Here is a 27,268-nt window from a genome sequence, read left to right as displayed (position 1 = left end):
ATCTTGAAGGAAAAGTAGTTATTACCCCTTGGAAGAAGGTGAGTAAAATGAAATATTCCATTACCCTGATAGGGTTAAACAGTGGAAACCTTTATTTTACATGTTTTACCTACACTAACAATGTGCCCAAAATCTCTGGAATTTGCAATAAAATGATGTGCGCTTTTTTAGTTTGCAAGCGTGCAATGTACTTAATCATATACCTGTCCTAATCAAAAGCCTACGGAGGTAGAATACGACAGTGTGGTATTTTTGGCCATGTCCCAGAAAAGCAATCCGCAGCTTTGTGCTATAATTTACACCTACAGTATTTCTGGAGTAAATTAAAATTAAATTTGTTGGGCTTGCCCCCTTCCTCTAAGCCCCACCAGCTTATCAATAAGTGATGAGTGGCAATGTGCCTTGTAGCTAAATCACACGCGTTACTGGCCACAGTGCGTCCAAAAAGCCATTGCCCAAACCACAGTAATCTTTGGTAACTCTGTGAACAAGGGGGTGGTGTTCCCTGCTCATCCATTCACTTAGACGTCATGGTCACTACAGGCCATAGTGTCTAAGGGGTTAAACTGTAGGGACTGGATCTAGCGCTGTTCTCTGCTGTAATAGGCAGGTGCTTACCAATGGTATCATGGTAAAAACTGCAATGTCTGATCCTTCCTTTCTGGCAATCCATTGCTGTTAGTTGGGACGCTGTCTTTGCATGGTTTGTCTGCCACTCTTCTAATGTTTCTAGGTACCATAAGAGTAAAGTTACACACTGCAGATTTGGTGTAGATGTGATGAGTAAGGATATGGTACAGCTTGGATGTGGATTTCTTCAAGTCCCATTCAGACCAACACATCTGCCTGATGTGAATAAGAGTGGAATTTGCAAATGTTTTCGATCTGCTCCCTACTAGTTTCCTTCTTTCGCTCCTCAGATCTGTCCCATCTCATGCAGTGCTGTGATAATGTGTGTTGTGAATTCGGTGGGAACCTCTTGTCTTATGTTGTCTGTGAGGTGCGTTTTCCCGTGTGCGGAGTAGGGCTTTTCCTCCGGTAGTGCATTTAATGATTACTCTAGTACAGCATGAACTGCGGCTATGACCTTACAATCTCAATCAAGCCTTTTTTCTCCCCCTCCTTCGTGAGACCTTTACATTCGTTATTAAGAGGCTTTCCTTCATATAAGAGAAATGCAGTAACTTTTGCAGTTGGACACTTTACTTCCTTCTCAGGCTGATTGCTGGAGGCGAAGGGTTAACGACTTCCATTTTACTCTGTAACACCGTTAATGGACAGATCAGTGAATGACACCAAAATGGCAGAGCTTAACCCATTGTGCTCAGGCAGACAGCTGTAAGCTGGCCGATTCTCAAGAGCTGCTGTGTTGCTGCGTCCCTCTTCGTCTCGCTGCTCCCACTGCTGGCTTCACACTGCAAATTCCTCTTACTTCGCAATGTGTGGATGTGTGGGTTTCCTTTCTCCTGCTGTCTGCATCGTCACTATTATTTTTCTACATCTTTTGTTGCATGTTTGGGGTTTTATGAAAAATACAAACCAGAAGGGATAACAATTACATTTTATACAATATAAAGCCATCTTGACACTCCTAATATGGAAGATGGCAAAAGTGCTTAGCTGTGGTATCACATGGGTAGTTTCTACAGTGCCACCAATTTATGCTGCAAAATAGATTTATAGATTATTTGTCCTATTCTTCTGGCAGATGAAGGTTTTTGCTCAGTGTTGACTTTTTTTTTTTTTTTACTTGATTTCTGTTCAAGAGTCAAGGAAAGCTGGGTACACTTGTTTAGCCCAGATCTTAATGATACTGCTATTGACACTTAGTCAAGGTGAATATGAGGAATTAAGGGCAGGTTGTTCAGGTCAGTAGCCTCCTGGTAACCCATTCAGTGCTGTGAAGTGTACATTTAGATGAGGAAGTACATTGCTTTGTTCAGGATTTCTAGCGCTCTCCAGACCATATACAATTTCACATTATGGTTTGTAGTATTAAAATGCATGGTTCAAGGCGCAATGCAAAACCGGTTTGATATGCAGTAAAATGGCCAACAATTTTGGCCCCATAGAACTCTGGTGCTACATGTACAGCACTGAAGACGAATGTGGAACTAAGACTTGGTCATAGTGTAAACTAAAGCACTGTTGTGTCATACAATTTAGTGGAAGTCTTGTGTTGCTGTTGACATTTGCAAACTAAGCTGTTTGTAGTGCCATCCTAGACCTTCTCCATTCACAGTACCTGCAACATGAGAGGTGGGGGACCTGTGCCTCTCAAAAATGTGAGATTCTGCTCTACAAGGGTCTTTTTTATTTATTTTTTTTTAATGGGTAGGCTTACACTGAGGCCCCCAACTCCTCAAGATCGGTGTAGTTCACACCAGTATTGAATTGATGAGGGACCGACCATATTGGACCCCAGAGGTGCCTGATTCATTAAGAGGATCAAGCCTTTAAATGAATTGGGCGCATCCGTAAAAGGTGTGCACCTCTTACTCTACACAACTTGCTCCAGTCAGGGAGGCCATACCACAGCTTGTCATGAATTAGATGAGCTGTGTCCCATCCCCTCTCCCAGTCCAGCGCCACTCATTTTGGTGGAACTGAAATGGCCAAGTTGCTAAATTTTTGCCCAACTTCACCATGCACAAACATTGTGACTTTTCAAAGCAATTGTTTTTCCAACAGAATTCTGGTGTAATCGCTTTGATAAGTCAAGGCCAGAGTTTCTCCAAAATGCTCCTCAGAAATTGCTACAAAGCTTTAGATTTCCTTTAGAGTTGAGATGAAATAGCTTTCCATTTTGTTCATATGAGAAGCTTTTTGTGGATTCTTTTTTCTCTCTGAAGAGGTTTTAGAAAACGCCTGGTGGAAAAAGAGCTCATGTCACATCTTTGAATCGTATCCTGAAGGAAACTTCTCCAAGAACTCTTCAGAAAGCAAACTATTCTGAAACCTCATTAAGGGTATGTTCTCAAGGTCCGTATTAGGCAGCGCTTTGTCCAGCACATGTCCGCTCCGTCCAAAGTGCTGCCGGCTTTTGAACACAGGTGATTCTGCATGTGTTCATTGAACAGTGCGGAATCACCACGTCCAATACATTGGACGGTGATATTTATCCTGCGGAGACTGAGTGTCTCCGCAAGATAGAGATGCTGCGGTCTGGAAAGATGCGCCCACATATCCGTCTGCACAGGAAAGCCGCAGCTGCCGGTGCATGGATAGTGGACATGGGATTTCTACAAATCCCATCTACTGTGCTGTAACATCTGGCTGCTGCGGGTGTATGCAGCGTCCAACCCGCAGCTTTTACTGACAGTGGGAACATACCCTAAAACTACTCCCGGATAAGGGAAAACTTCTCCCAAAAAAAAAAGTTTCTTACTTGGGGGAGTAGTCACCTTATTCATGCTGGCTGTGGGCTGCATGAGTCAGTCTGGCTGCACAATTGTAGCCTGGGATGTTTCTCTCTGAAGCAAGCGCTCCAGCTCTTCAGGAAGAATATAGTTTTGTAGATCAATTCACTCCATGGCTTGGGCAGCATGAATCAGATGACAGGTTCCATTTTAATGCATTCATTTTAATGTTTACTGTAACCTAAGAGGTTTATTGGTGTATAAATAGATTGCGCTATAAATGAAGTTTATTACTTTCTAGCCATTAAAAATGGTTTAGTTTCCTCCCCTTTTTAGATGCAAGTTTGCTGTCCATGAAGGATCACATTCCTGTGTACATGTACTCCCCTAGTCCTGCTCTCAGCTGATACTATGGTATCCAGTCTAGGGAATATTGTGTAGCAAACTGCCTGGGATATGTGTTCCACTCCCTATATACATGGATGCTGCCTGTGTTCTCACTCAGTGACAGGAAATATTATCAAAAATGATGGTGAGGAATTGAAATACAAAATGTATTTAATTGGAGAACTCCCATACTCTTTTACTAAAGCAAAACTGAATGTTCCTCCTGGACCGGTCTGCTTCTAGAAGGCTCACTCATTTCTATAACAAATACGACCCCCTATGTCCATGGATAATGAGCTCTAGAGGCCACAAGGCCATGCTGGTGAACTTGACCGCAGAGTTGAGCTCCACACCTCAGTCTGTCAGCTTTTGATAAATGGTGCCTGCTGCATCACTGCTGCCAGTGAGCTGGTGATTGGCACACAAAATAATGGTTATACTCTGCAGTTCCGATTTTGTCATGGCTCATTAACATGGTTAATGAAAGAATCAAACTGATCAATGTGGTATTCTCTCACTTTAAGAATGATGCTATTTTTGACAGTACAGGAATGCCAGAAGCAGCAGGCCTTGAAGGGGGTGGGGGAGCAATAGTGAGGTGAATGTCTGTGTCACTGCAAGGGGTTAACGCCACTCGCAGCTCTCGTTGTCTGGAACCAGTTCAGGGCGGTTTTCCAGAAAGTGCTTTTGTGTCTCCAGCAGCATCCTGGGAAAATTAAAGAGGTCACGTGGGGACTTGATGTCACAAGGAAATGCCACCTGGGGTTTGTCATCACCTTCTCACAAGTATATTAAATCCAACTCTAGAATTTGCAATGATGAGTGTGGAGTCCAGCGTTGTACACAATATGTGAGCTGTAAGATAATTGTTGGTTCCTACCTCTGGCAAGGATGAGCACTTATCGAACTCATGCTTGTCGTTCTTGGTGTCTGCCTTCCCCAGCGCACACTTTGTGTGGATCATAACACACCTGGTGCCTCAGGTCACCTCTTGCTCATATGGGCCGGATGTTTTGTATACTTTTACAGTTGAGCTGTAATTTTCTGGGGCAGTTTTGCAAATACTTGGAATCAGATGATTTGATGTACTTGGACCTGCTTGATTAGTCAATTTGACTGCAATTGCATGACAATGTTGACACTTACAGAATCTTGTTGATTTTTCCTGTTCCAGTCCAACGATATGGCGGATGAAGCATGCCGGACACGGAGTCAAAAGAGGGCGCTGGAGAGAGAGGTGACACAGAATGACGTCGACAACAAGAAGTTAAAACTGGAGAAAGGACTGTTGGATGGGGATCTTGTGATAAAAACAGAATCTGGGTCTGGCAAGATGCCTGAACTTCTGAAAACTGGGGAGGTGAAGGCCACTATCAAATTGGAGGTACCGACAGGCGAAGAGCCAATGGATATGAGCACATCAAAGAAGTGAGTTAAATTTGGCACATCAGTGTATTCAGCCATTCGTATATTCTTTTTGCCGTTTTGTCTTGTATGTCACAAAGGCATATGCATAAAATGTGAGGTAGGTTTGGCCTATGTATCAATATGGCTGCCCTACAGTGCAAATTACCAGCTGGATGCCAGAACATGGCAGCGAGCATCTTCACCTCCTTGTTTTGTGCTCTGTTCTGGATCAGTGTTAATATTCGTATCTGTTATAGTTATTAAGGTTGAAGGAAGACTATAAGTCCATCTAGTTCAACCCATAGCCTAACCTAACATGCCCTAACATGTTGATCCAGAGGAAGGCAAAAAAAAACCATGTGGCAAAGAGTAAGCTCCACATTGGGGAAAAATTCCTTCCCGACTCCACATACGGCAATCAGACTAGTTCCCTGGATCAACACCCTATCAAGAAATCTAGTTTATATACCATGTAACATTATACTTTTCCAGAAAGGCATCCAGTCTCCTCTTAAATTTAAGTAATGAATCACTCATTACAACATCATACGGCAGAGAGTTCCATAGTCTCACTGCTCTTACAGTAAAGAATCCGCATCTGTTATTATGCCTAAACCTTCTTTCCTCCAGACATAGAGGATGCCCCCTTGTCCCTGTCTCAGGTCTATGATTATGGCAGTCTTTACAGAAAAGGAGGGCACAATGTAATGTTAATGGAAGCTTAGGTTGTTTAGCCAGTAAAATGTAAAAATTGGCCCCTGGAGCCGTGTAACTGATTCTTAGAGACCGAAGACCCTTCATTTCTGCCTGGAAAATGACTGCAGACCTCCGAATCATGATAGTGTGTGATGTGCTCACTGTCATGATTTCCAAATATTTCCCGTGTAAATGGGTGATGCTGACTAGTCTCACCTGGCTTCTCTCAATTCTCATCTTGAGTGTTCGCTCATGCGACCATAGATTATCTTCCAAGAAAAATGGATCAATTTTGTAAATGACACTCGGATCAAATTCTGATTAGAGTTTGATCTGAGTGTCAGCTTGGCGTAATCAGATTCTCTCTGATGAGCGAAATGGAGCACACGGATAGAAGGAGAGTAACTGGTCTCTATCTTCTCCATTCTGTGAACCTGCCTAAAATAAGATGTCAGAGTTCAGTCCCATTATTTCCATGCACTCAGACTTGAATGGGTGAGTGGCATCCGATTTGTGTGGAAAAACTGCAGCATGCTGCTATTTTTTTAAATTTTTTTTTGTTTATTACTGATTGTCAGTGATAAAAAAAAAAAAAAATCTGACGTCAGCAGTGCCCCATTGAATAACATTGATCCAAGTGCTATCTGATTGAACCATCAAATAGCGTTCATCCGATGTATAAGCTCATGTGAGAGAGCCCTTAAGGCCCCTTCACATTTAGCGACGCTGCAGCGATACCGACAACGATCCGAATCGCTGCAGCGTCGCTGTTTGGTCGCTGGAGAGCTGTCACACAGATCGCTCTCCAGCGACCAACGATGCCGGTAACCAGGGTAAACATCGGGTAACTAAGCGCAGGGCCGCGCTTAGTAACCCGATGTTTACCCTGGTTACCATGCTAAAAGTAAAAAAAAACAAACAGTACATACTTACCTACCGCTGTCTGTTCTCCAGCGCTGCGCTCTGCTTCTCTGCTCTCCTCCTGTACTGTCTGGGAGCCGGAAAGCAGAGCGGTGACGTCACCGCTCTGCTTTCCGGCTCACAGACAGTACAGGAGGAGTGCAGAGCACAGCGCTGGAGGACAGACAGCTGTAGGTAAGTATGTTCTGTTTGTTTTTTTTTACTTTTAGCATGGTAACCAGGGTAAACATCGGGTTACTAAGCGCGGCCCTGCGCTTAGTTACCCGATGTTTACCCTGGTTACCAGTGAAGACATCGCTGGATCGGTGTCACACACGCCGATCCAGCGATGTCTCCAGGGAGTCCAGCGACGAAATAAAGTTCTGGACTTTATTCAGCGACCAACGATCTCCCAGCAGGGGCCTGATCGTTGGTCGCTGTCACACATAACGATTTCATTAACGATATCGTTGCTATGTCACAAATAGCAACGATATTGTTAACAATATCGTTATGTGTGAAGGTACCTTAAGAGCGAGATTTTTTTCTGCATGTGACTTGATTTCAGCCCAGACTACCCCTTTAACATCTATAGTATTTTGCTACATCTTGCTGGGACTGTTGGGTAGGTTGAGGGGGTTTATTTTTGACTGGGCAAATTAGGCTTTTTTGGAACTACTTAAAAATAAAAGGGACCTTACATAAATGGAAATTAGGAGGCAATGTGATAACTGAGGTAGTAGATAGGAGAGGGCTGAAACTAGCCACACATGAGAACTGTTGGCTGAACATGTTTGGCAGACTTTCTCCCAACTCCCCCATACACAAGGATGGGGTGGGGGTTAAAGAGAAGGTCCTTGGATGAGGGGTCAGTTAACATATTGGGCACCCTAATAATAATTTTATTTATATAGCGCCAACATATTTTGCAGCGCTATGCAATTATGAAGGGGATTTGTACAGACAATAGACATTACAGCATAACAATAATCACAGTTTAGTACAAATACCAAGAGGAATGAGGGCCCTGCTCGCAAGCCAATATCCCTGCAACAGAGATGTGAAATGGGAGATAGCCAATTTTTACACCCCAAAAGTGGTTAAAGGTCTTAAGGCTCAGATGCAAATACTTTGAGACTTAATTTACGTTTCAATTAAGTGATACTTTCCTTTGCTCCTGATTTTACACAGAAACACTGCCCCATAATAAATCGTAAAAACAAGTCAGCCCGGTTCTACTACATGCTGCTTATGTGTTGTAGCCAAAGTTGTGTGCCACAAATTTAATACATTTACTAAAGTAGAAATCTGACATTTCCCTCTCCGTGGGTGGCACCATAATAACACCCCGGCAGCAGGCGCGTTGTCTGGGTGTTATGTTTGACTCCGATCTCTCCTTCACCTCCCATATACAATCTCTTGCCCGCTCGTGCCGCTTACACCTAAAGAACATCTCTAGAATCCGCCCTTTTCTCACCATGGAGACAGCTAAAACCCTCACGGTCGCCCTGATCCACTCCCGCCTGGACTACTGTAATGCTCTATTAATTGGCCTCCCCCTCACTCGACTTTCCCCTCTCCAGTCCATCCTTAATGCAGCAGCCAGGGTCGTCCATCTGGCTAATCGTTACTCGGACGCGTCCGCTCTTCGCCAGTCGTTACACTGGCTGCCCATTCATTACAGGATACAATTCAAAGTACTTGTTCTCACCCACAAAGCTCTCCACAGTGCGGCACCCCCTTACATCTCCTCCCTCATTTCTGTCTATCAGCCTAACAGACCACTGCGCTCTGCAAATGACTTTCGGTTAACCTCTGCACTAATCCGTACCTCCCACTCCCGACTCCAAGACTTCTCCCGTGCTGCGCCAATCCTCTGGAATGCTCTACCCCAAGATATTAGGACCATCCATAATTTGCATAGTTTTAGGCGCTCGCTCAAAACACATTTGTTCAGAGCGGCCTATCACGTTCACTAATCAAAGTTATGTTATGTTTGTGTGTAGCCCATTCACGATCCCCATCTATTCCCCAACCCCTGAAGATGGCTGGACCATGATTGTAAATACATCATTGTAAATACACACCTGTACTTTGTATCTCCCCCACCTCATTGTAGATTGTAAGCTCTCACAAGCAGGGTCGTCTTATTTTGCTTTAATTATTGTATTGTTAACGTTGTTACTTATGACTTTTGTGTTTGAAACTGTTAAACTGTAAAGCGCTGCGGAATATGTTGGCGCTATATAAATAAAGATTATTATTATTATTATTATTATTAAACGCAGATATGCCAGGCATAAGATACTAGTGATATTCATGCGTTTTTGGGTGGAGTTAGCTTGGGGAAATAGGATGGCATCCATTGCATCTATATAGGTTTTACTGCCATCTAGTGGCAGCTGTAACGAATATCACTGAAGCATTTTTTCTTTTTCTTTCAGCTGGTCTTCAGCTACTTTATGCATGCTTGTTTTCATGAATTAACACTGTTTTTTTCCATACAGTTTTGGCCAGTTTTTTTTTTCTTTCCCATGCAGCATGCTGCCTTTGGCCAGACCGGAATATATGCCATACATATGTAGAGTATTAGATGTGATTTAACCCCTTAGCTATCACTATATGGAGTGGGCTCACAAGCTACATTACATAGCCGGCACCCGAGTAAAAGCTGGTTTGACACATCATTGTCAAAAAAAAAAAATTTTCTCCCTAGTTTGCTGGACCCATTTTTAGTCTGTGTCCATTTTCATAATTCTTGTTGCATCTCTCTTCTTCTAATCTGAAATGTCTTATCTGCTCCTGCATTTGAAAACGGGAAATATATATGCAGTACATGGATAAAATCTGTGTGCCCAAAGACATGAGAAAAGTCACATTCAACAGCACACTTAACGAAAAAAAAAAAAAGTGAAAGGGCCCTTACTAACTCTAACTGCATCAGTTAACCCCTTCGCCCCAAAGCCTGTTTTCACCTGACTGGGCCAATTTTTCCAATTCTGACCACTGTCACTTTATCACGGATCCCGGTGATTTTGAGATTTTCTCGTGAAATATTGTACTTCATTATAGTGGTGACATTTGTTTGATTTGACTTGCATTTATTTGTGGGTAAAAAAAAAAAAAACAAAACAAATTTTGCAAAAATTTTGCAATTTTCAAACTTTTATCTTTTATGCCCTTAACCCCTTCATGACCTTGGGAGGGCTAATTTTTTGCAGGACAAGTTGTACTTTTGAACGACATCATTGGTTTTAGCATGTCGTGTACTAGAAAACGGGAAAAAAAATTCCATGTGCGGTGAAATTGCAAAAAAAGTGCAGTCCCACACTGTTTGGCTTTTTTGCTATGTTCACTAAATGCGAAAACTGACCTGCCATTATGATTCTCCAGGTCAGTACGAGTTCATAGACACCTAACATGACTAGGTTATTTTTTACCTAAGTGGTGAAAAAAAATTCCAAACTTAGCTAAAAAAAAATAAAAAAAATTGCGCCATTTTCCGATACTCGTAGCGTCTCCATTTTTCATGATCTGGGGTCGGTTGAGGGCTTATTTTATGTGTGCCGAGATGACGTTTTTAATTATAGCATTTTGGTGCAGATACGTTTTTTTGATCGCCTGTTATTGCATTTTAATGCAATGTCACAGCGACCAAAAAAACGTATTTCTGGTGTTTCGAATTTTTTTTCTTGCTACGCCATTTAGCGATCAGGTTAATGCTTTTTTTTTAATTGATAGATCGGGCGATTCTGAACGATGCAATACCAAATATGTGTAGATTTGTTTTTTTTGTTTTTTTTTATTGATTTATTTTGATTGGGGCGAAAGGGGGGTGATTTAAACTTTTATATATTTTTTTTTTTTTTTTTTTTACTTTTGCCATGCTTCAATAGTCTACATGGGAGGCTAGAAGAAGGCACAGCACGATCACCTCTGCTACATAGCAGCGATCTGCTGTTCGCTGCTATGTAGCAGAAAATCAGGTGTGCTGTGAGCGCCGACCACAGGGTGGCGCTCACAGCTGCCGGGGATCAGTAACCATAGTGGTCTCAAGGACCTCCTATGGTTACAATACTGAAGCATCGCCGACCTCCGATCATGTGACGGGGGTCGGCGATGCCGTCATTTCCGGCCGCCCGGCCGCATGCGGTAGTTAAATGCCGCTGTCTGCGTTTGACAGAGGCATTTAACTAGCTAATAGGCGTGGGCAGATCGCGATTCTGCCCGCGCCTTTTACGGGCACATGTCAGCTGTTCAAAACAGCTGACATGTCCCGGCTTTGATGCGGGGCTTCTGATCTCGGACGTACTATCCCGTCCGAGGTCAGAAAGGGGTTAAATCAGAGAGTCATATCGCACAAAAGTTAATAACATTTCCCACATCTCTACTTTTCATCAGCACAATTTTTGAAAGATATATTTTTTCTTTTGTTAGGAAGTTATAAGTGATCATGGTTGACCAGTGAATTCTCATTTTTACAACAAAATTTGCAAAAATCATTTTTTTAGGGACCATCTCACATTTGAAATGACTTTGAGGGGTCTATATGACAGAAAAAACCCCAAAGTGACACCTTTCTTAAGGCCCCTTCACATTTAGCGACGCTGCAGCGATACCGACAACGATCCGGATCGCTGCAGCGTCGCTGTTTGGTCGCTGGAGAGCTGTCACACAGACCGCTCTCCAGCGACCAACGATGCCGGTAACCAGGGTAAACATCGGGTAACTAAGCGCAGGGCCGCGCTTAGTAACCCGATGTTTACCCTGGTTACCATGCTAAAAGTAAAAAAAAACAAACAGTACATACTTACCTACCGCTGTCTGTTCTCCAGCGCTGCGCTCTGCTTCTCTGCTCTCCTCCTGTACTGTCTGGGAGCCGGAAAGCAGAGCGGTGACGTCACCGCTCTGCTTTCCGGCTCACAGACAGTACAGGAGGAGTGCAGAGCACAGCGCTGGAGGACAGACAGCTGTAGGTAAGTATGTTCTGTTTGTTTTTTTTTACTTTTAGCATGGTAACCAGGGTAAACATCGGGTTACTAAGCGCGGCCCTGCGCTTAGTTACCCGATGTTTACCCTGGTTACCAGTGAAGACATCGCTGGATCGGTGTCACACACGCCGATCCAGCGATGTCTCCAGGGAGTCCAGCGACGAAATAAAGTTCTGGACTTTATTCAGCGACCAACGATCTCCCAGCAGGGGCCTGATCGTTGGTCGCTGTCACACATAACGATTTCATTAACGATATCGTTGCTATGTCACAAATAGCAACGATATTGTTAACAATATCGTTATGTGTGAAGGTACCTTAAGAGCGAGATTTTTTTCTGCATGTGACTTGATTTCAGCCCAGACTACCCCTTTAACATCTATAGTATTTTGCTACATCTTGCTGGGACTGTTGGGTAGGTTGAGGGGGTTTATTTTTGACTGGGCAAATTAGGCTTTTTTGGAACTACTTAAAAATAAAAGGGACCTTACATAAATGGAAATTAGGAGGCAATGTGATAACTGAGGTAGTAGATAGGAGAGGGCTGAAACTAGCCACACATGAGAACTGTTGGCTGAACATGTTTGGCAGACTTTCTCCCAACTCCCCCATACACAAGGATGGGGTGGGGGTTAAAGAGAAGGTCCTTGGATGAGGGGTCAGTTAACATATTGGGCACCCTAATAATAATTTTATTTATATAGCGCCAACATATTTTGCAGCGCTATGCAATTATGAAGGGGATTTGTACAGACAATAGACATTACAGCATAACAATAATCACAGTTTAGTACAAATACCAAGAGGAATGAGGGCCCTGCTCGCAAGCCAATATCCCTGCAACAGAGATGTGAAATGGGAGATAGCCAATTTTTACACCCCAAAAGTGGTTAAAGGTCTTAAGGCTCAGATGCAAATACTTTGAGACTTAATTTACGTTTCAATTAAGTGATACTTTCCTTTGCTCCTGATTTTACACAGAAACACTGCCCCATAATAAATCGTAAAAACAAGTCAGCCCGGTTCTACTACATGCTGCTTATGTGTTGTAGCCAAAGTTGTGTGCCACAAATTTAATACATTTACTAAAGTAGAAATCTGACATTTCCCTCTCCGTGGGTGGCACCATAATAACACCCCGGCAGCAGGCGCGTTGTCTGGGTGTTATGTTTGACTCCGATCTCTCCTTCACCTCCCATATACAATCTCTTGCCCGCTCGTGCCGCTTACACCTAAAGAACATCTCTAGAATCCGCCCTTTTCTCACCATGGAGACAGCTAAAACCCTCACGGTCGCCCTGATCCACTCCCGCCTGGACTACTGTAATGCTCTATTAATTGGCCTCCCCCTCACTCGACTTTCCCCTCTCCAGTCCATCCTTAATGCAGCAGCCAGGGTCGTCCATCTGGCTAATCGTTACTCGGACGCGTCCGCTCTTCGCCAGTCGTTACACTGGCTGCCCATTCATTACAGGATACAATTCAAAGTACTTGTTCTCACCCACAAAGCTCTCCACAGTGCGGCACCCCCTTACATCTCCTCCCTCATTTCTGTCTATCAGCCTAACAGACCACTGCGCTCTGCAAATGACTTTCGGTTAACCTCTGCACTAATCCGTACCTCCCACTCCCGACTCCAAGACTTCTCCCGTGCTGCGCCAATCCTCTGGAATGCTCTACCCCAAGATATTAGGACCATCCATAATTTGCATAGTTTTAGGCGCTCGCTCAAAACACATTTGTTCAGAGCGGCCTATCACGTTCACTAATCAAAGTTATGTTATGTTTGTGTGTAGCCCATTCACGATCCCCATCTATTCCCCAACCCCTGAAGATGGCTGGACCATGATTGTAAATACATCATTGTAAATACACACCTGTACTTTGTATCTCCCCCACCTCATTGTAGATTGTAAGCTCTCACAAGCAGGGTCGTCTTATTTTGCTTTAATTATTGTATTGTTAACGTTGTTACTTATGACTTTTGTGTTTGAAACTGTTAAACTGTAAAGCGCTGCGGAATATGTTGGCGCTATATAAATAAAGATTATTATTATTATTATTATTATTAAACGCAGATATGCCAGGCATAAGATACTAGTGATATTCATGCGTTTTTGGGTGGAGTTAGCTTGGGGAAATAGGATGGCATCCATTGCATCTATATAGGTTTTACTGCCATCTAGTGGCAGCTGTAACGAATATCACTGAAGCATTTTTTCTTTTTCTTTCAGCTGGTCTTCAGCTACTTTATGCATGCTTGTTTTCATGAATTAACACTGTTTTTTTCCATACAGTTTTGGCCAGTTTTTTTTTTCTTTCCCATGCAGCATGCTGCCTTTGGCCAGACCGGAATATATGCCATACATATGTAGAGTATTAGATGTGATTTAACCCCTTAGCTATCACTATATGGAGTGGGCTCACAAGCTACATTACATAGCCGGCACCCGAGTAAAAGCTGGTTTGACACATCATTGTCAAAAAAAAAAAATTTTCTCCCTAGTTTGCTGGACCCATTTTTAGTCTGTGTCCATTTTCATAATTCTTGTTGCATCTCTCTTCTTCTAATCTGAAATGTCTTATCTGCTCCTGCATTTGAAAACGGGAAATATATATGCAGTACATGGATAAAATCTGTGTGCCCAAAGACATGAGAAAAGTCACATTCAACAGCACACTTAACGAAAAAAAAAAAAAGTGAAAGGGCCCTTACTAACTCTAACTGCATCAGTTAACCCCTTCGCCCCAAAGCCTGTTTTCACCTGACTGGGCCAATTTTTCCAATTCTGACCACTGTCACTTTATCACGGATCCCGGTGATTTTGAGATTTTCTCGTGAAATATTGTACTTCATTATAGTGGTGACATTTGTTTGATTTGACTTGCATTTATTTGTGGGTAAAAAAAAAAAAAACAAAACAAATTTTGCAAAAATTTTGCAATTTTCAAACTTTTATCTTTTATGCCCTTAACCCCTTCATGACCTTGGGAGGGCTAATTTTTTGCAGGACAAGTTGTACTTTTGAACGACATCATTGGTTTTAGCATGTCGTGTACTAGAAAACGGGAAAAAAAATTCCATGTGCGGTGAAATTGCAAAAAAAGTGCAGTCCCACACTGTTTGGCTTTTTTGCTATGTTCACTAAATGCGAAAACTGACCTGCCATTATGATTCTCCAGGTCAGTACGAGTTCATAGACACCTAACATGACTAGGTTATTTTTTACCTAAGTGGTGAAAAAAAATTCCAAACTTAGCTAAAAAAAAATAAAAAAAATTGCGCCATTTTCCGATACTCGTAGCGTCTCCATTTTTCATGATCTGGGGTCGGTTGAGGGCTTATTTTATGTGTGCCGAGATGACGTTTTTAATTATAGCATTTTGGTGCAGATACGTTTTTTTGATCGCCTGTTATTGCATTTTAATGCAATGTCACAGCGACCAAAAAAACGTATTTCTGGTGTTTCGAATTTTTTTTCTTGCTACGCCATTTAGCGATCAGGTTAATGCTTTTTTTTTAATTGATAGATCGGGCGATTCTGAACGATGCAATACCAAATATGTGTAGATTTGTTTTTTTTGTTTTTTTTTATTGATTTATTTTGATTGGGGCGAAAGGGGGGTGATTTAAACTTTTATATATTTTTTTTTTTTTTTTTTTTACTTTTGCCATGCTTCAATAGTCTACATGGGAGGCTAGAAGAAGGCACAGCACGATCACCTCTGCTACATAGCAGCGATCTGCTGTTCGCTGCTATGTAGCAGAAAATCAGGTGTGCTGTGAGCGCCGACCACAGGGTGGCGCTCACAGCTGCCGGGGATCAGTAACCATAGTGGTCTCAAGGACCTCCTATGGTTACAATACTGAAGCATCGCCGACCTCCGATCATGTGACGGGGGTCGGCGATGCCGTCATTTCCGGCCGCCCGGCCGCATGCGGTAGTTAAATGCCGCTGTCTGCGTTTGACAGAGGCATTTAACTAGCTAATAGGCGTGGGCAGATCGCGATTCTGCCCGCGCCTTTTACGGGCACATGTCAGCTGTTCAAAACAGCTGACATGTCCCGGCTTTGATGCGGGGCTTCTGATCTCGGACGTACTATCCCGTCCGAGGTCAGAAAGGGGTTAAATCAGAGAGTCATATCGCACAAAAGTTAATAACATTTCCCACATCTCTACTTTTCATCAGCACAATTTTTGAAAGATATATTTTTTCTTTTGTTAGGAAGTTATAAGTGATCATGGTTGACCAGTGAATTCTCATTTTTACAACAAAATTTGCAAAAATCATTTTTTTAGGGACCATCTCACATTTGAAATGACTTTGAGGGGTCTATATGACAGAAAAAACCCCAAAGTGACACCTTTCTTAAGGCCCCTTCACATTTAGCGACGCTGCAGCGATACCGACAACGATCCGGATCGCTGCAGCGTCGCTGTTTGGTCGCTGGAGAGCTGTCACACAGACCGCTCTCCAGCGACCAACGATGCCGGTAACCAGGGTAAACATCGGGTAACTAAGCGCAGGGCCGCGCTTAGTAACCCGATGTTTACCCTGGTTACCATGCTAAAAGTAAAAAAAAACAAACACTACATACTTACCTACCGCTGTCTGTCCTCCAGCGCTGCGCTCTGCTTCTCTGCTCTCCTCCTGTACTGTCTGGGAGCCGGAAAGCAGAGCGGTGACGTCACCGCTCTGCTTTCCGGCTCACAGACAGTACAGGAGGAGTGCAGAGCACAGCGCTGGAGGACAGACAGCGGTAGGTAAGTATGTAGTGTTTGTTTTTTTTTACTTTTAGCATGGTAACCAGGGTAAACATCGGGTTACTAAGCGCGGCCCTGCGCTTAGTTACCCGATGTTTACCCTGGTTACCAGTGAAGACATCGCTGGATCGGTGTCACACACACCGATCCAGCGATGTCCACGGGAGATCCAGCGACGAAATAAAGTTCTGGACTTTGTTCAGCGACCAACGATCTCCCAGCAGGGGCCTGATCGTTGGTCGCTGTCACACATAGCGATTTTATTAACGATATCGTTGCTACGTCACAAAAAGCAACGATATCGTTAACAATATCGTTATGTGTGAAGGTACCTTTAAAACTGCACCCCTCAAGGTGCTCAAAACCACATTCAAGAAGTTTATTAACCCTTCAGATGCTTCACAGGAATGTTTGGAATGTGGAAAGAAAAAATAAACATTTACTTCTTTCACAAATTTTCCTTTAGAACTATTTATTTATTTTTTTTTACTTTTTACTTTCACAAGGGTAACAGGAGAAAATGGACCATACAATTTGTTGTGCTGTTTCTCCTGAGCATGTCAATACCCCATATGTGGGGGAAATCTACTGTTTGGGCACACGGCAGGACTCTGAAAGGAAGGAGCGCCATTTCACTTTTTGAATGTAAAATTTGCTGGCATAATTGGCGTACGCCATGTCATGTTTGCAGAGCCCCTGATGTGCCTAAACAGTGGAAACCCCCACAAGTGACACCATTTTGGAAACTAGACCCTTTAAGGAATTTATCTGGTTGTGCATTGTACACCTTGAACCCACAGATGCTTCAAAGAAGTTTATAGTGTAGAACCATGAAAAAAAAATCAAATTTTTCCCAGATAAATATTTTTTTTTTAGCTCCAAATTTTGCATTTTCATAAAGCTAAAAGGAGAAGTTGCTGCATACAACTTGTGCAATTTATCCTGAGTGTGCAGATACCCAATATGTAGAGGAAAACAGCTGTCTGTACACACGGCAGGTCTTGGAAGGAAAGTTAAATTTGCTGGAAGAATTAGCGAATACCATCTTGTGTTTGGAGAGCCCCTGATGTGCCTAAAAAGTGGAAACCCCCACAAATGACACCATTTTGGAAACTAGACCTCTTTGGGAATCTATCTAGATGTGTATTGAACCCCCAGGTGCTTCACAGAAGTTTATAACGTAGAACAGTGAAAAAAAAATCTTAATTTTCCTGCAAAAATCTTTTTCTGCTCCAAGTTTTGTATTTTCACAAGGGTAACTAGAAAATTAACCCTAAAAATTGTGCAATTTTTTCCTGAGTTCACAGATAACCCATATGTGGTCGGAAACTACTTTTGAGGCACAAGAAACACCGAATAATATCCCTAAAAAAGGGGTCATGAAGGAAAATACATGATCAAAACCAAAAAAAGCCTTCACAGAAAGACCAACAAATAAAGAGTATAATCTTTATTAAATAACACATAAAAAAAAACATAAAAAAACATACAAGTACTGGGACAGTAACCACTGATGCAGGAAGGAACACGGTGGGACCCACATATAGACCAGCCTCACAGAAACAGTATAGCAGTGGCTGCGGTAAATTTAATCATAAATGGTACATCCATATGCTACAATAGTACATAAGTAGAAAATACTACCTCTATTACAAAGTGTAACTAAACGTATATAGAGACAACAACTTGCAGGGTAATGCTGTAACATATGAGACATAGACATAAGGCAGCCTAACAGTACATATAAGCAATACTGCAGAAGTAAAGGTATAATTACCAGGAGGAGGAACCGGGGGACCCACCACACCCGACGCGCGTTTCGCAATGAAATGCTTCGTCCAGGGGTGGTTTGGGTACTGGCCAGAATGGGGTTAAATAGTGGTCATGACCAATCGGATCGGGGAAGTGAGACACGCATAATGATATCACCTGTGGTGGAGTCTTAGGGAAGCCGGATATTGCTAAAAACGGCAGTGCAAAAGTGAAAGTAAAAAAGGCCGGAATTGACGTAACTTGCGCGTGCGCACTACGGCTAAAGGGCCGTTACCATGGCAACAGTATCACAGATAGAAAATGAAAATAAATATAACATAGACATAAAAATAAAGAATGAATACAAGGACAATAAAGGAAAAATGAACACCAGACGCCAAAGAAGCAAGCGATGGAGATCTGTAAGGAGTGGGTGCGTGCGCAATGATACCATGGAAACTAACAACGCGATACTGCCCAATGGTACGAGAGAAGCGTAAGCGGCGCATGCGCATTGAAGTAAATGAACCATTACATCAGAAGAAAAGGAACGTATGCAGTACGGGTGCGTGCGCAACGGAACCATGGAAACCAACAACGCGATACTACCCAATGGTACAAAAAAAGTGTAGACGACGCATGCGCATTAAAGTAACTAGTGCATAAAGAAGAAATTAAATATGGCCGAGATTGACAAAGTGCGTACGTGCATGTAGAGAAACCATGGTAATGACAAAGCTGCAATAAATAGAAAGCAGTGTTAAAAGGACAATGTACACACATATACCATAGAAGCGCCGAAAAATACAGGGCACATAAATATAAAGAAAAATAATAAAAGCGCCAATATCAGGAATGTGTACTTCAGAGGGAGTAACACTAAAGCTGAGACGCATGTGTAAAACTACATAAGAATAATAGTGATTAGTGAGGTGCCATACTCGCAACAAATAAGAACCTGATGGGCGTAAAAAATGGTAGTGACAACGCGACCATAAAGCAGCATCAAAGTGCAGATAAAATCGCAGTGCAAATATGCAAATAATAAAGTGCAAAATGTGGACAAAATTGTAAACGGTTATATACACAAACAATATGTTATATAAAAACCTGCATGAAGTGGATCAGAACGCGGTGATAACACCAATAGACAAGTGCATATAAAAGGATATTATAAATACTAATATAAAATCAGACATATAACACACATATGCAAGAAAGAACATATAATCCACGATAAGCGACAGAAATATTTAACCGGCTCCAAGCATAGGTACTGGTTTATAATATGTCCAAAAGCCTAGGAAGGAAAATAGAGACACCTAACCATAAAGATAAGAGCAATGCATAGATCCCGGTCATGACACCTAGAAAATAAGAAAATAATAAAATGAATAAAAACACCACAAAACATAAACTTTATTAAAAACAGCCAGATTAAAAACACAGCCAGAAAAAAGCACAAATAAACTACAAGGTTACCAGATAAGTACTATGTTTCAAACAGGTAGAAAAGGCACAAAACTATTGTAATCGTTGAGACCATGGGGTACAATAGTGTTGAGTCTATGTATCCACCTGGTTTCTCTTTGTGCCAAAAGCCTCTTCCAATTACCTCCACGAGGGCCAATGAATACCCGATCAATGCCACGGATCGACAGACCAGTAGGGTCGCAATTGTGGTAGATCTTGAAGTGACGTGATATTGGTTTTAGCTTGTGAACATCATCCTCACTGGACGCATTCCCAATATCAAGGACATGTTCACGTATCCTACGGCGAAATTCTCGTGACGTCATCCCAACATATTTGAGGCCACACGGGCATGTGGCGTGGTAGATGACTGCCTTGGTGGTGCAAGTAATAGTGTTGGTGATCTTAAAAACCCTAGCGTTAGACGAATTTGAAAATTCTGTTTCACAAACATTTTTGCAAGCCACACATTTGCCACACCGGGTACAACCCCACTTTGGACCTTTGGAGCCAAAAATGAACTTCTGGTTTGGGCCTTTATGATAACTATGGACGAGAAGGTCTTTGAGATTCTGAGATCTCCTGAAGGTGACAGATGGAGTATTGCCAATAAATTTAGAAATTGTCTCATCCAATTGTAAAATATGCCAATATTTGGACATAATTTTGAGGCACAATGCAAAGCTCAGAAGGAAAGTAGCGCCATATTACAGTGCACTGGTTTGAAGGTGCCATGTCATATTGGCAGAGCCCATGAGGTGCCAGAACAACAGAACCCCCCCCCACCCCTATAAGTGACCTCAATTTACAAACTAAACCTCTCAAAGAATTCATCTAGGGGTGCAGTGATTATATGGACACCACAGGTGTCACAGAATTTTATACCATTGGGCAGTGAAGAGAAAATTATTTACATTTTTTCAACCAAAAATGTGTTGGTCCCAAATTTTACATTTTCATGCTGGGAAAACGGTAAAAATAGCACCATAATTTCTTACAATTTCAGCTGAATGTTGAAATACCCCATATATGGCTGTGCAGTACAACTTAGCCATGCGAAGAGACTCTGGAGGGATCCTGGAGCGCAGATTTTCCTAAAACAGTTTGCAGACTCCATATACAGAGCCCCAAAGTGCTAGAAAAGCAGAATCCCCCCCCCCCTCAAGTGACCTCATTATGGAAATTATCTCTTTGGAAATTTATCTACAGGTGTACTGACTCTGGTAAACACCCATGGAGTCAAAATAAACAAGCAGCAGTGGATGTTGCTGAGTGAAAATTGGAAACTGCCATTGTAGTGACCAGTACATTAAAACCTAGCCCGTGCTTCTGGAGACACACACCTGTAAATTAGGTAGCACGGTGGCTCAGTGGTTAACACTACAACCTTACAGCACTGGAGTCCTGGGTTCAAATCCCACCAAGGACAACATCTGTAAGGAGTTTGTATGTTCTCCCTGTGTTTGCGTGGGTATCCTCCTGGTATTCCGGTTTCCTCCAACATTCCAAAGACATACTGATAGGGAATTTAGATTGTGAGCCCCATTGGTGACAGCGATGATAATGTGTGTTAGCGCTATATAAAAAATAAAGATTATAAGGTGGGCTCTCATCACTACAGAAATGCCAAACATGTGGGTGCTAAATGTGGCTTAGGCACACTGGGGCTCATAAGGGAGGGGGGCTTTTGGATTTGAGTGTGTAGAATTTGCTGAATTTCTTTTGGGGGGCAAGGAGCCATTTTGCTTTCCCAGAGCCTTTATGCTACCAGTAACGTGGAAGCCCTTATATTTCCGTTAACAGATGGCAGACCTAAATGAGGGCTTGTTTTTTTTGTTTGTGGATTGAGTTGAAGTTTTTATTGGTAACATTTTACATAACATTTATGATCACATTTATCTTGCGCTCTATGATGAGCACTTACTTTGGGGTTTCCATCTAAATCTGAGTGACGTGACAGATGAAATCCCCGATGGATCCATTCACTATAATGAGGCAGTAGAGTCACTCTGGACTCGGTCTGGCCTCTGTTCAGCGGTGTCCTTCTTCTCAGAAGTGCAGAAAACTGTGGCCGACGGCACTTTTATACAATCCTAAAAAGATGCACACTGCCGGATCATAGGTCAGACGGCATCCACAGTGCCTCCATCTGCCTCATTATAGGGAATCTTCCAACGGGGGTTCTGTCTGAATCACGTATTTCAGAGATTTACACGGAAACCCCAGTATAAGCGTAGAGTGCAGGATAAATGTGTGCCAAGGCTTACACTAAAAGACTTTTTTTGTTTTTTAGAAAACTAGTCTTTGCATCACCATATTTTGAGAGCTATAATTTTTCCATATTTCAGATAAGTCATGTGATGGCTTGTTTTTTTGCGGGATGAGCTGACGTTTTTACTAATACCATTTTGGGTACATGACCATTTTTGATCACTCTCTAATATAACCCTATACAAATAAATAGAATAGAGCTGGTTATGTTGGTTACAAGAACATGAAACCCTGGCAGACATTCTGGATAATTGCGCATATGTAGTCACATTTTACGCTTTGGCCTCCTTTCCAGTAGTGGCAGGGTCATCCTTTATTTAGATGGACACAGAAGCATGGTAGACTGTGCTTTAGATGGAGACCTTGACATAGTGCTCGTCATAAAGCACTGTATAAATGAGAACCTAGCCTACGTGATACCTGGTATAATCTGTTTTTGCTTTTAGTTCAGCAATTTGAGCACCCAAACCCTGGTGCTCTGTTGCACTATATACCCTGTAAAGCAAGTAGGTTTCAACACCTGAAATAGCTGGTTATAATGGCAATTGTGAATCCTCTCTTTAAATTTTTAAATGTTTTTGGGTGGAAATGCTAATGTTGAGTTATTTTCTTTTGCTTAGTGAAGTGAAGAGAGAAAAGAGGGTTCCCTCTCCAGATGTTATAGTTTTGTCTGATAATGAACCTTCAAGTCCACGGATGAATGGCTTAACAAGGCCACAGGAGCCCACTTCAGAAACTTTTTTGGTAAGAACATGACCCTTTGTATGTATTCTCCAGTTAACATAATTTAGCTCTTCTGTAATTGTTTTGATATGAGATCATTGTTCTGAATTCACTGTAACTTAATGAGGACATTTTAAACGGAACTTGTCAGAACAAAAACACTGTTCACCTGTCATATAGGGATATCTGTTGAATATGGTGTTAGATGATCTAGCCTGTATACAAATAGATTTCCCTATATGACATCTGAAGTGTTTTTTTTTTTTTGTTTTTTGTTTTTTTTCCCTTGCTGACCAGTTCCCTTTTAAAAGGAATCTCAGCAGGATTGTGCACAGTAACCTATAGACAGTGTCAGGTAGGTGCCATTATACTGATTTTATAATGATGCCTTGGTTGATAAAATCAGTCTTGTGGTTGTTGTTTAATTTTTTTTTTTTAGTTAATTATATGCTGGTGTCTGTGGCTCCTGCGCTGCAGCATAATTAATTGCATGTGTACTGTGTTTGTAATTAATGTGGTTGAGGTTCTCCTGATATTAAAAAAAAAAAAAAAAAAAAAAAAATGGTGCCTGATTCGCCAGTCTTCACTATGAATAAATCAGAGCACCACATGAAGACCCCCCACAGGCCGCCCCGGAGCACGAGCATATCATTAACTCAAAACTGAAAATGAATATTAAACAACCACAAGACTGATTTCATCAACCAAGGTAACATTATAAGCAGTATATCGGCGCCGACCTGACACTGTCTGTAGGTTACTGTGCACAATCCTGCTGATAGGTTCCCTTTAGCCCCTTGTTGACCCAGCCAATTTTGACCAGCCATATTTTTCATTTCTGACCACTATCACTTTGAGGTAATTACTCTAGAACGGTTCATCGGATGCCACTGATCCAGACACTGTGTTTTTTTTTTTAATGTTTTTTGTGTGAGACATATTGTACTTCATGATGGTGGTAAAAATTTGTTCGCTATGACCTGTGTGAATATCGGAAATGTGGCAAAAACTTCTCAATTTTTCAAACTTTTAACTTTCTGATTTAAGAGAAAAAATATTGTTACATAAAATAGTTAATAACACTCTCTCATGTCTACTTTACATCTGCATCATTTTTATTTAAGAGGTTAGGGTTAAAATTCAACAAGCGATTTCTCCATTTCAACAAAATTTACAAAACCATTTTTTTTAGGGACCACATTACATTTGAAGTGACTTTAAAGGGCCTATATAACCGAAAATACCCCAAAATGACACCATTCTAAAATACTACACACCTCAAAGGCCTCAAAACCACATTCAAGAAGTTTATTAACAGGTACTTCACAGGAACTGAAGCATTGTGGAAAGAAAAAATGAACTTTTAACTTTTTTTTTCACAAAAATGTTACGTTCGTCCCAAATTTAGTTTCACAAGGATAACAGGACAAAGTGGACCCTAAAATTTGTTGTGCAATTTCTCCTAAGTATGCCGATACCCCATATGTGGGGCAATAATACTACTTGGTCGCAGAGCTTGGAAGGGAAGTGGCACCGTTTGACTTTTTGAACGCACAAAAATGGCTGGAATAGAGTGGAGAGCATGTCGTGTTTGGAGACCCCCCTGATGTCCCTAAACAGTGGAAACCCCCCACAAGTGACCCTATTTTGTGAACTAGACCCCTCAAGGAATGTATCTAGATGTGTGGTGAGCACCTTGAACCCACCAGGTGCTTCAGAGAATTTTATAACGTAGAATGTACTTTTAGCGACAAATTTTAATTTTCACAATACGCTCACTATCTGAAACGCAACCTCTCCAAAACTGAACAACTTCTGCTCCCACCATCTACTAACCTCCCTAAACCTGATGTTTCCATCTCCGTGGGTGGCACCATAACACCATGACAGCAGGTGCTCTGTCTGGGTGTTATCTTTGACTCCGATCTCTCCTTCATATCCCATATACAATCACTTGCCCGCTCGTGTCGTTTACACCTAAAGAACATCTCTATAATCCGCCCTTTTCTCACCATGGAAAAAAACAAAAACCCTCACTGTCTCCCTGTTCCACTCCCACCTGGACTACTGCAACGCTCTATTAATTGGCCTCCCCCTCACTCGACTTTCCCCTCTCCAGTCTATCCTTAATGCATCAGCCAAGGTCCTCTATCTATCTAATTGTTACTTGGACGCGTCCGCTCTTCGCCAGTCGTTACACTGTCTGCTTATTCATTATAGAATCCAATTCAAAGTACTTGTCTTCACCCACAAAGCTCTCCACAGTGCAGCACCCCCTTACATCTCCTCCCTCATTTCTGTCTATCGGCCTAGCTGACCGCTGCGCTCTGCAAATGACTTTCGACTAACCTCTGCACTAATCCGTACCTCCCACTCCCGACTACAAGACTTCTCCCGCGCTGCAACAATCCTCTGGCATGCTCTACCCCAAGATGTTAGGACCATCCACAATTTGCTAAGTTTTAGGCGCTCACTCAAAACACATTTGTTCAGAGCAGCTTATCATGTTCCCTAATCAGTTATTTTGTTTGTGTGTAGCCCATTCACTACTTCATCTATCCCCCACCCCCTGAAGATGGTTGGACCATCATTGTAAATACATAATTGTAAATACACACCTGTACTTTGTATTTCCCCCACCTCATTGTAGATTGTAAGCTCTCACGAGCAGGGTCGTCTTATTGTGCTTTAATTATTGTATTGTTAACGTTGTTACTTATGACTGTTGTGTTTGAAACTGTTAGGCTATGTGCAGACGTAGGAAGGGTCCTCTGCGGGTTCTCCTGCAGCGGATTTGATAAATCTGCAGGGCAAAACCGCTGCGGTTATCCCTGCAGATTTATCACGGTTTGTCTTGCGGTTTCCGCTGCGGGTTTTACTCCTGCACTTGTTTTACTATTGATGCTGCATATGCAGCATCAATAGTAATGTTAAAAATAATTAAAAAATGGTTATACTCGCTCTCCGACGTCCCGATCTCCTCAGGGCTGCACGCGGCGGTCCGGTTCCAAAGATGCTATGCGAGAAGGACCTTCGTGACATCACGATCATGTGACCGCGACGTGATCGTAGGCCCTGCTCGCATGGCAACCCTGAGACAGGACGGCTGCGTGCAGCGCTGAGAGGTGAGTATGTCATTATTTTTTATTTTAATTCTTTTTTTTTTTTTTTTTTTTTTTTTTTAAACACAAATTTGGTTCCCGGGGCCTGGAGGAGAGTCTCCTCTCCTCCACCCCAGGAAGCATCCGCACATGATCCGCTTACTTCCCGCATGGTGGGCACAGCCCCATGCGGGAAGTAAGCGGATCAATGCATTCCTATGTGTGCAGAATCGTCGCGATTCTGCACAAAGTGACATGCTGCGGATTGTAAGCCGCTGCGTTCCCGCGTGTTTTTTTCCGCAGCATGTGCACAGCGTTTTCGGTTTCCCATAGGTTTACATTGAACTGTAAACTCATGGGAAACTGCTGCGGATCCGCAGCTGCAGAAACGCTGCGGATCCGCAGCAAAATCCACAACGTGTGCACATACCCTTAAACTGTAAAGTACTGTGGAATATGTTGGTGCTATATAAATAAAGATTATTATTTATTATTAATGGTAATAGGAGAAAATAGCCCCCAAAATTTGTACGCCAATATCTCATGTGGAGGAAAACTACTGTTTGGGCACTTAGCAGGGTTCGAAAAGGAAGGAATGATGTTTTGGCAAACAGACTGATGAATTGGTCTGCGGACGCCATGTCACGTTTGGAGAGCCCCTTGTGCCTAAACAGTGAAAATCCCCCAAAAGGTACCCCTTTTTGGAAACTACACCCTTCAAACATTTTATCCAGGGGAATACTAAGAATTTTATGCCCACAGGTACTATCCAGAATTTGGTAATGTTAGTCGCCATATTGAAAATTTTCATTTTTTTTTCATGAAAATGTTGTTTTGGCCCCAAATTTGTAATTTTCGCAATGGATAATAGTAGAAAATTGGCCCCATAATTTGTTGCGCTATTTGCTCCGAACGCGATAATGCCCCATATGTGGTCAAAAACTTCTGCTTGTGCACATGGCAGGGCTAGGAAAGGAGAGAACGCGATTTGCCTGGGAGAGATTGTGAATGTCATATTTGTATTTGAAGAGCCCCTGACATGTGAAAGCGGCAGAATCCCCCCTCCCCCCCCCCTCCACACACACACACAAGTGACCTCACTTTGAAAACTAGACACCTCAAGGAATTTAGGGGTATAGCGAGTATTTTAACCCCTTTCTGATATCAGACGTACTATCCCATCGAGGTGACCTGGGCCTGTATGACCAGCTACGGGATAGTACATCATATGCAATCAGCCGCTCTCACAGGGGGGACCGCGGCTGGGTGTCAGCTGATATCACAGCTGACATACGGCACTATATGCCAGGAGCAGTCACGGACCGCTCCCGCACTTTAACCCCCGGAACACTGCGATCAAGCAAGATCGCAGTGTTCTGCTGGTATAGGGAAGCATCAAGCACGTAGGTGGCTCCCTGCGTGCTTCCCTGAGACCCTCCGAA

At 42.4% G+C, this 27,268-nt stretch overlaps 1 protein-coding gene across 3 annotated transcripts in view; it reads left to right on the top strand.

Moving 5' to 3' along the window:
• Positions 1 to 27,268, top strand: part of GATAD2A (GATA zinc finger domain containing 2A) — a 120,343-nt gene that overhangs the window by 63,477 nt on the left and 29,598 nt on the right. For 2 of the 3 annotated variants that reach the window (XM_069767693.1, XM_069767694.1), the window contains exons 2-3: positions 4,921 to 5,174; positions 22,623 to 22,746. In XM_069767693.1, coding sequence (XP_069623794.1) covers positions 4,921 to 5,174; positions 22,623 to 22,746 — 378 coding nt within the window. Of the gene's footprint in view, positions 1 to 4,584; positions 4,604 to 4,920; positions 5,175 to 22,622; positions 22,747 to 27,268 lie in introns of those variants that run through there. The other variant, XM_069767695.1, reaches the window with a different exon arrangement.

This window comes from Ranitomeya imitator, chromosome 1, assembly GCF_032444005.1.
Source record: "Ranitomeya imitator isolate aRanImi1 chromosome 1, aRanImi1.pri, whole genome shotgun sequence".
Taxonomy (NCBI): domain Eukaryota; kingdom Metazoa; phylum Chordata; class Amphibia; order Anura; family Dendrobatidae; genus Ranitomeya; species Ranitomeya imitator.
This window is presented reverse-complemented; position numbering and strand designations above follow the sequence as displayed.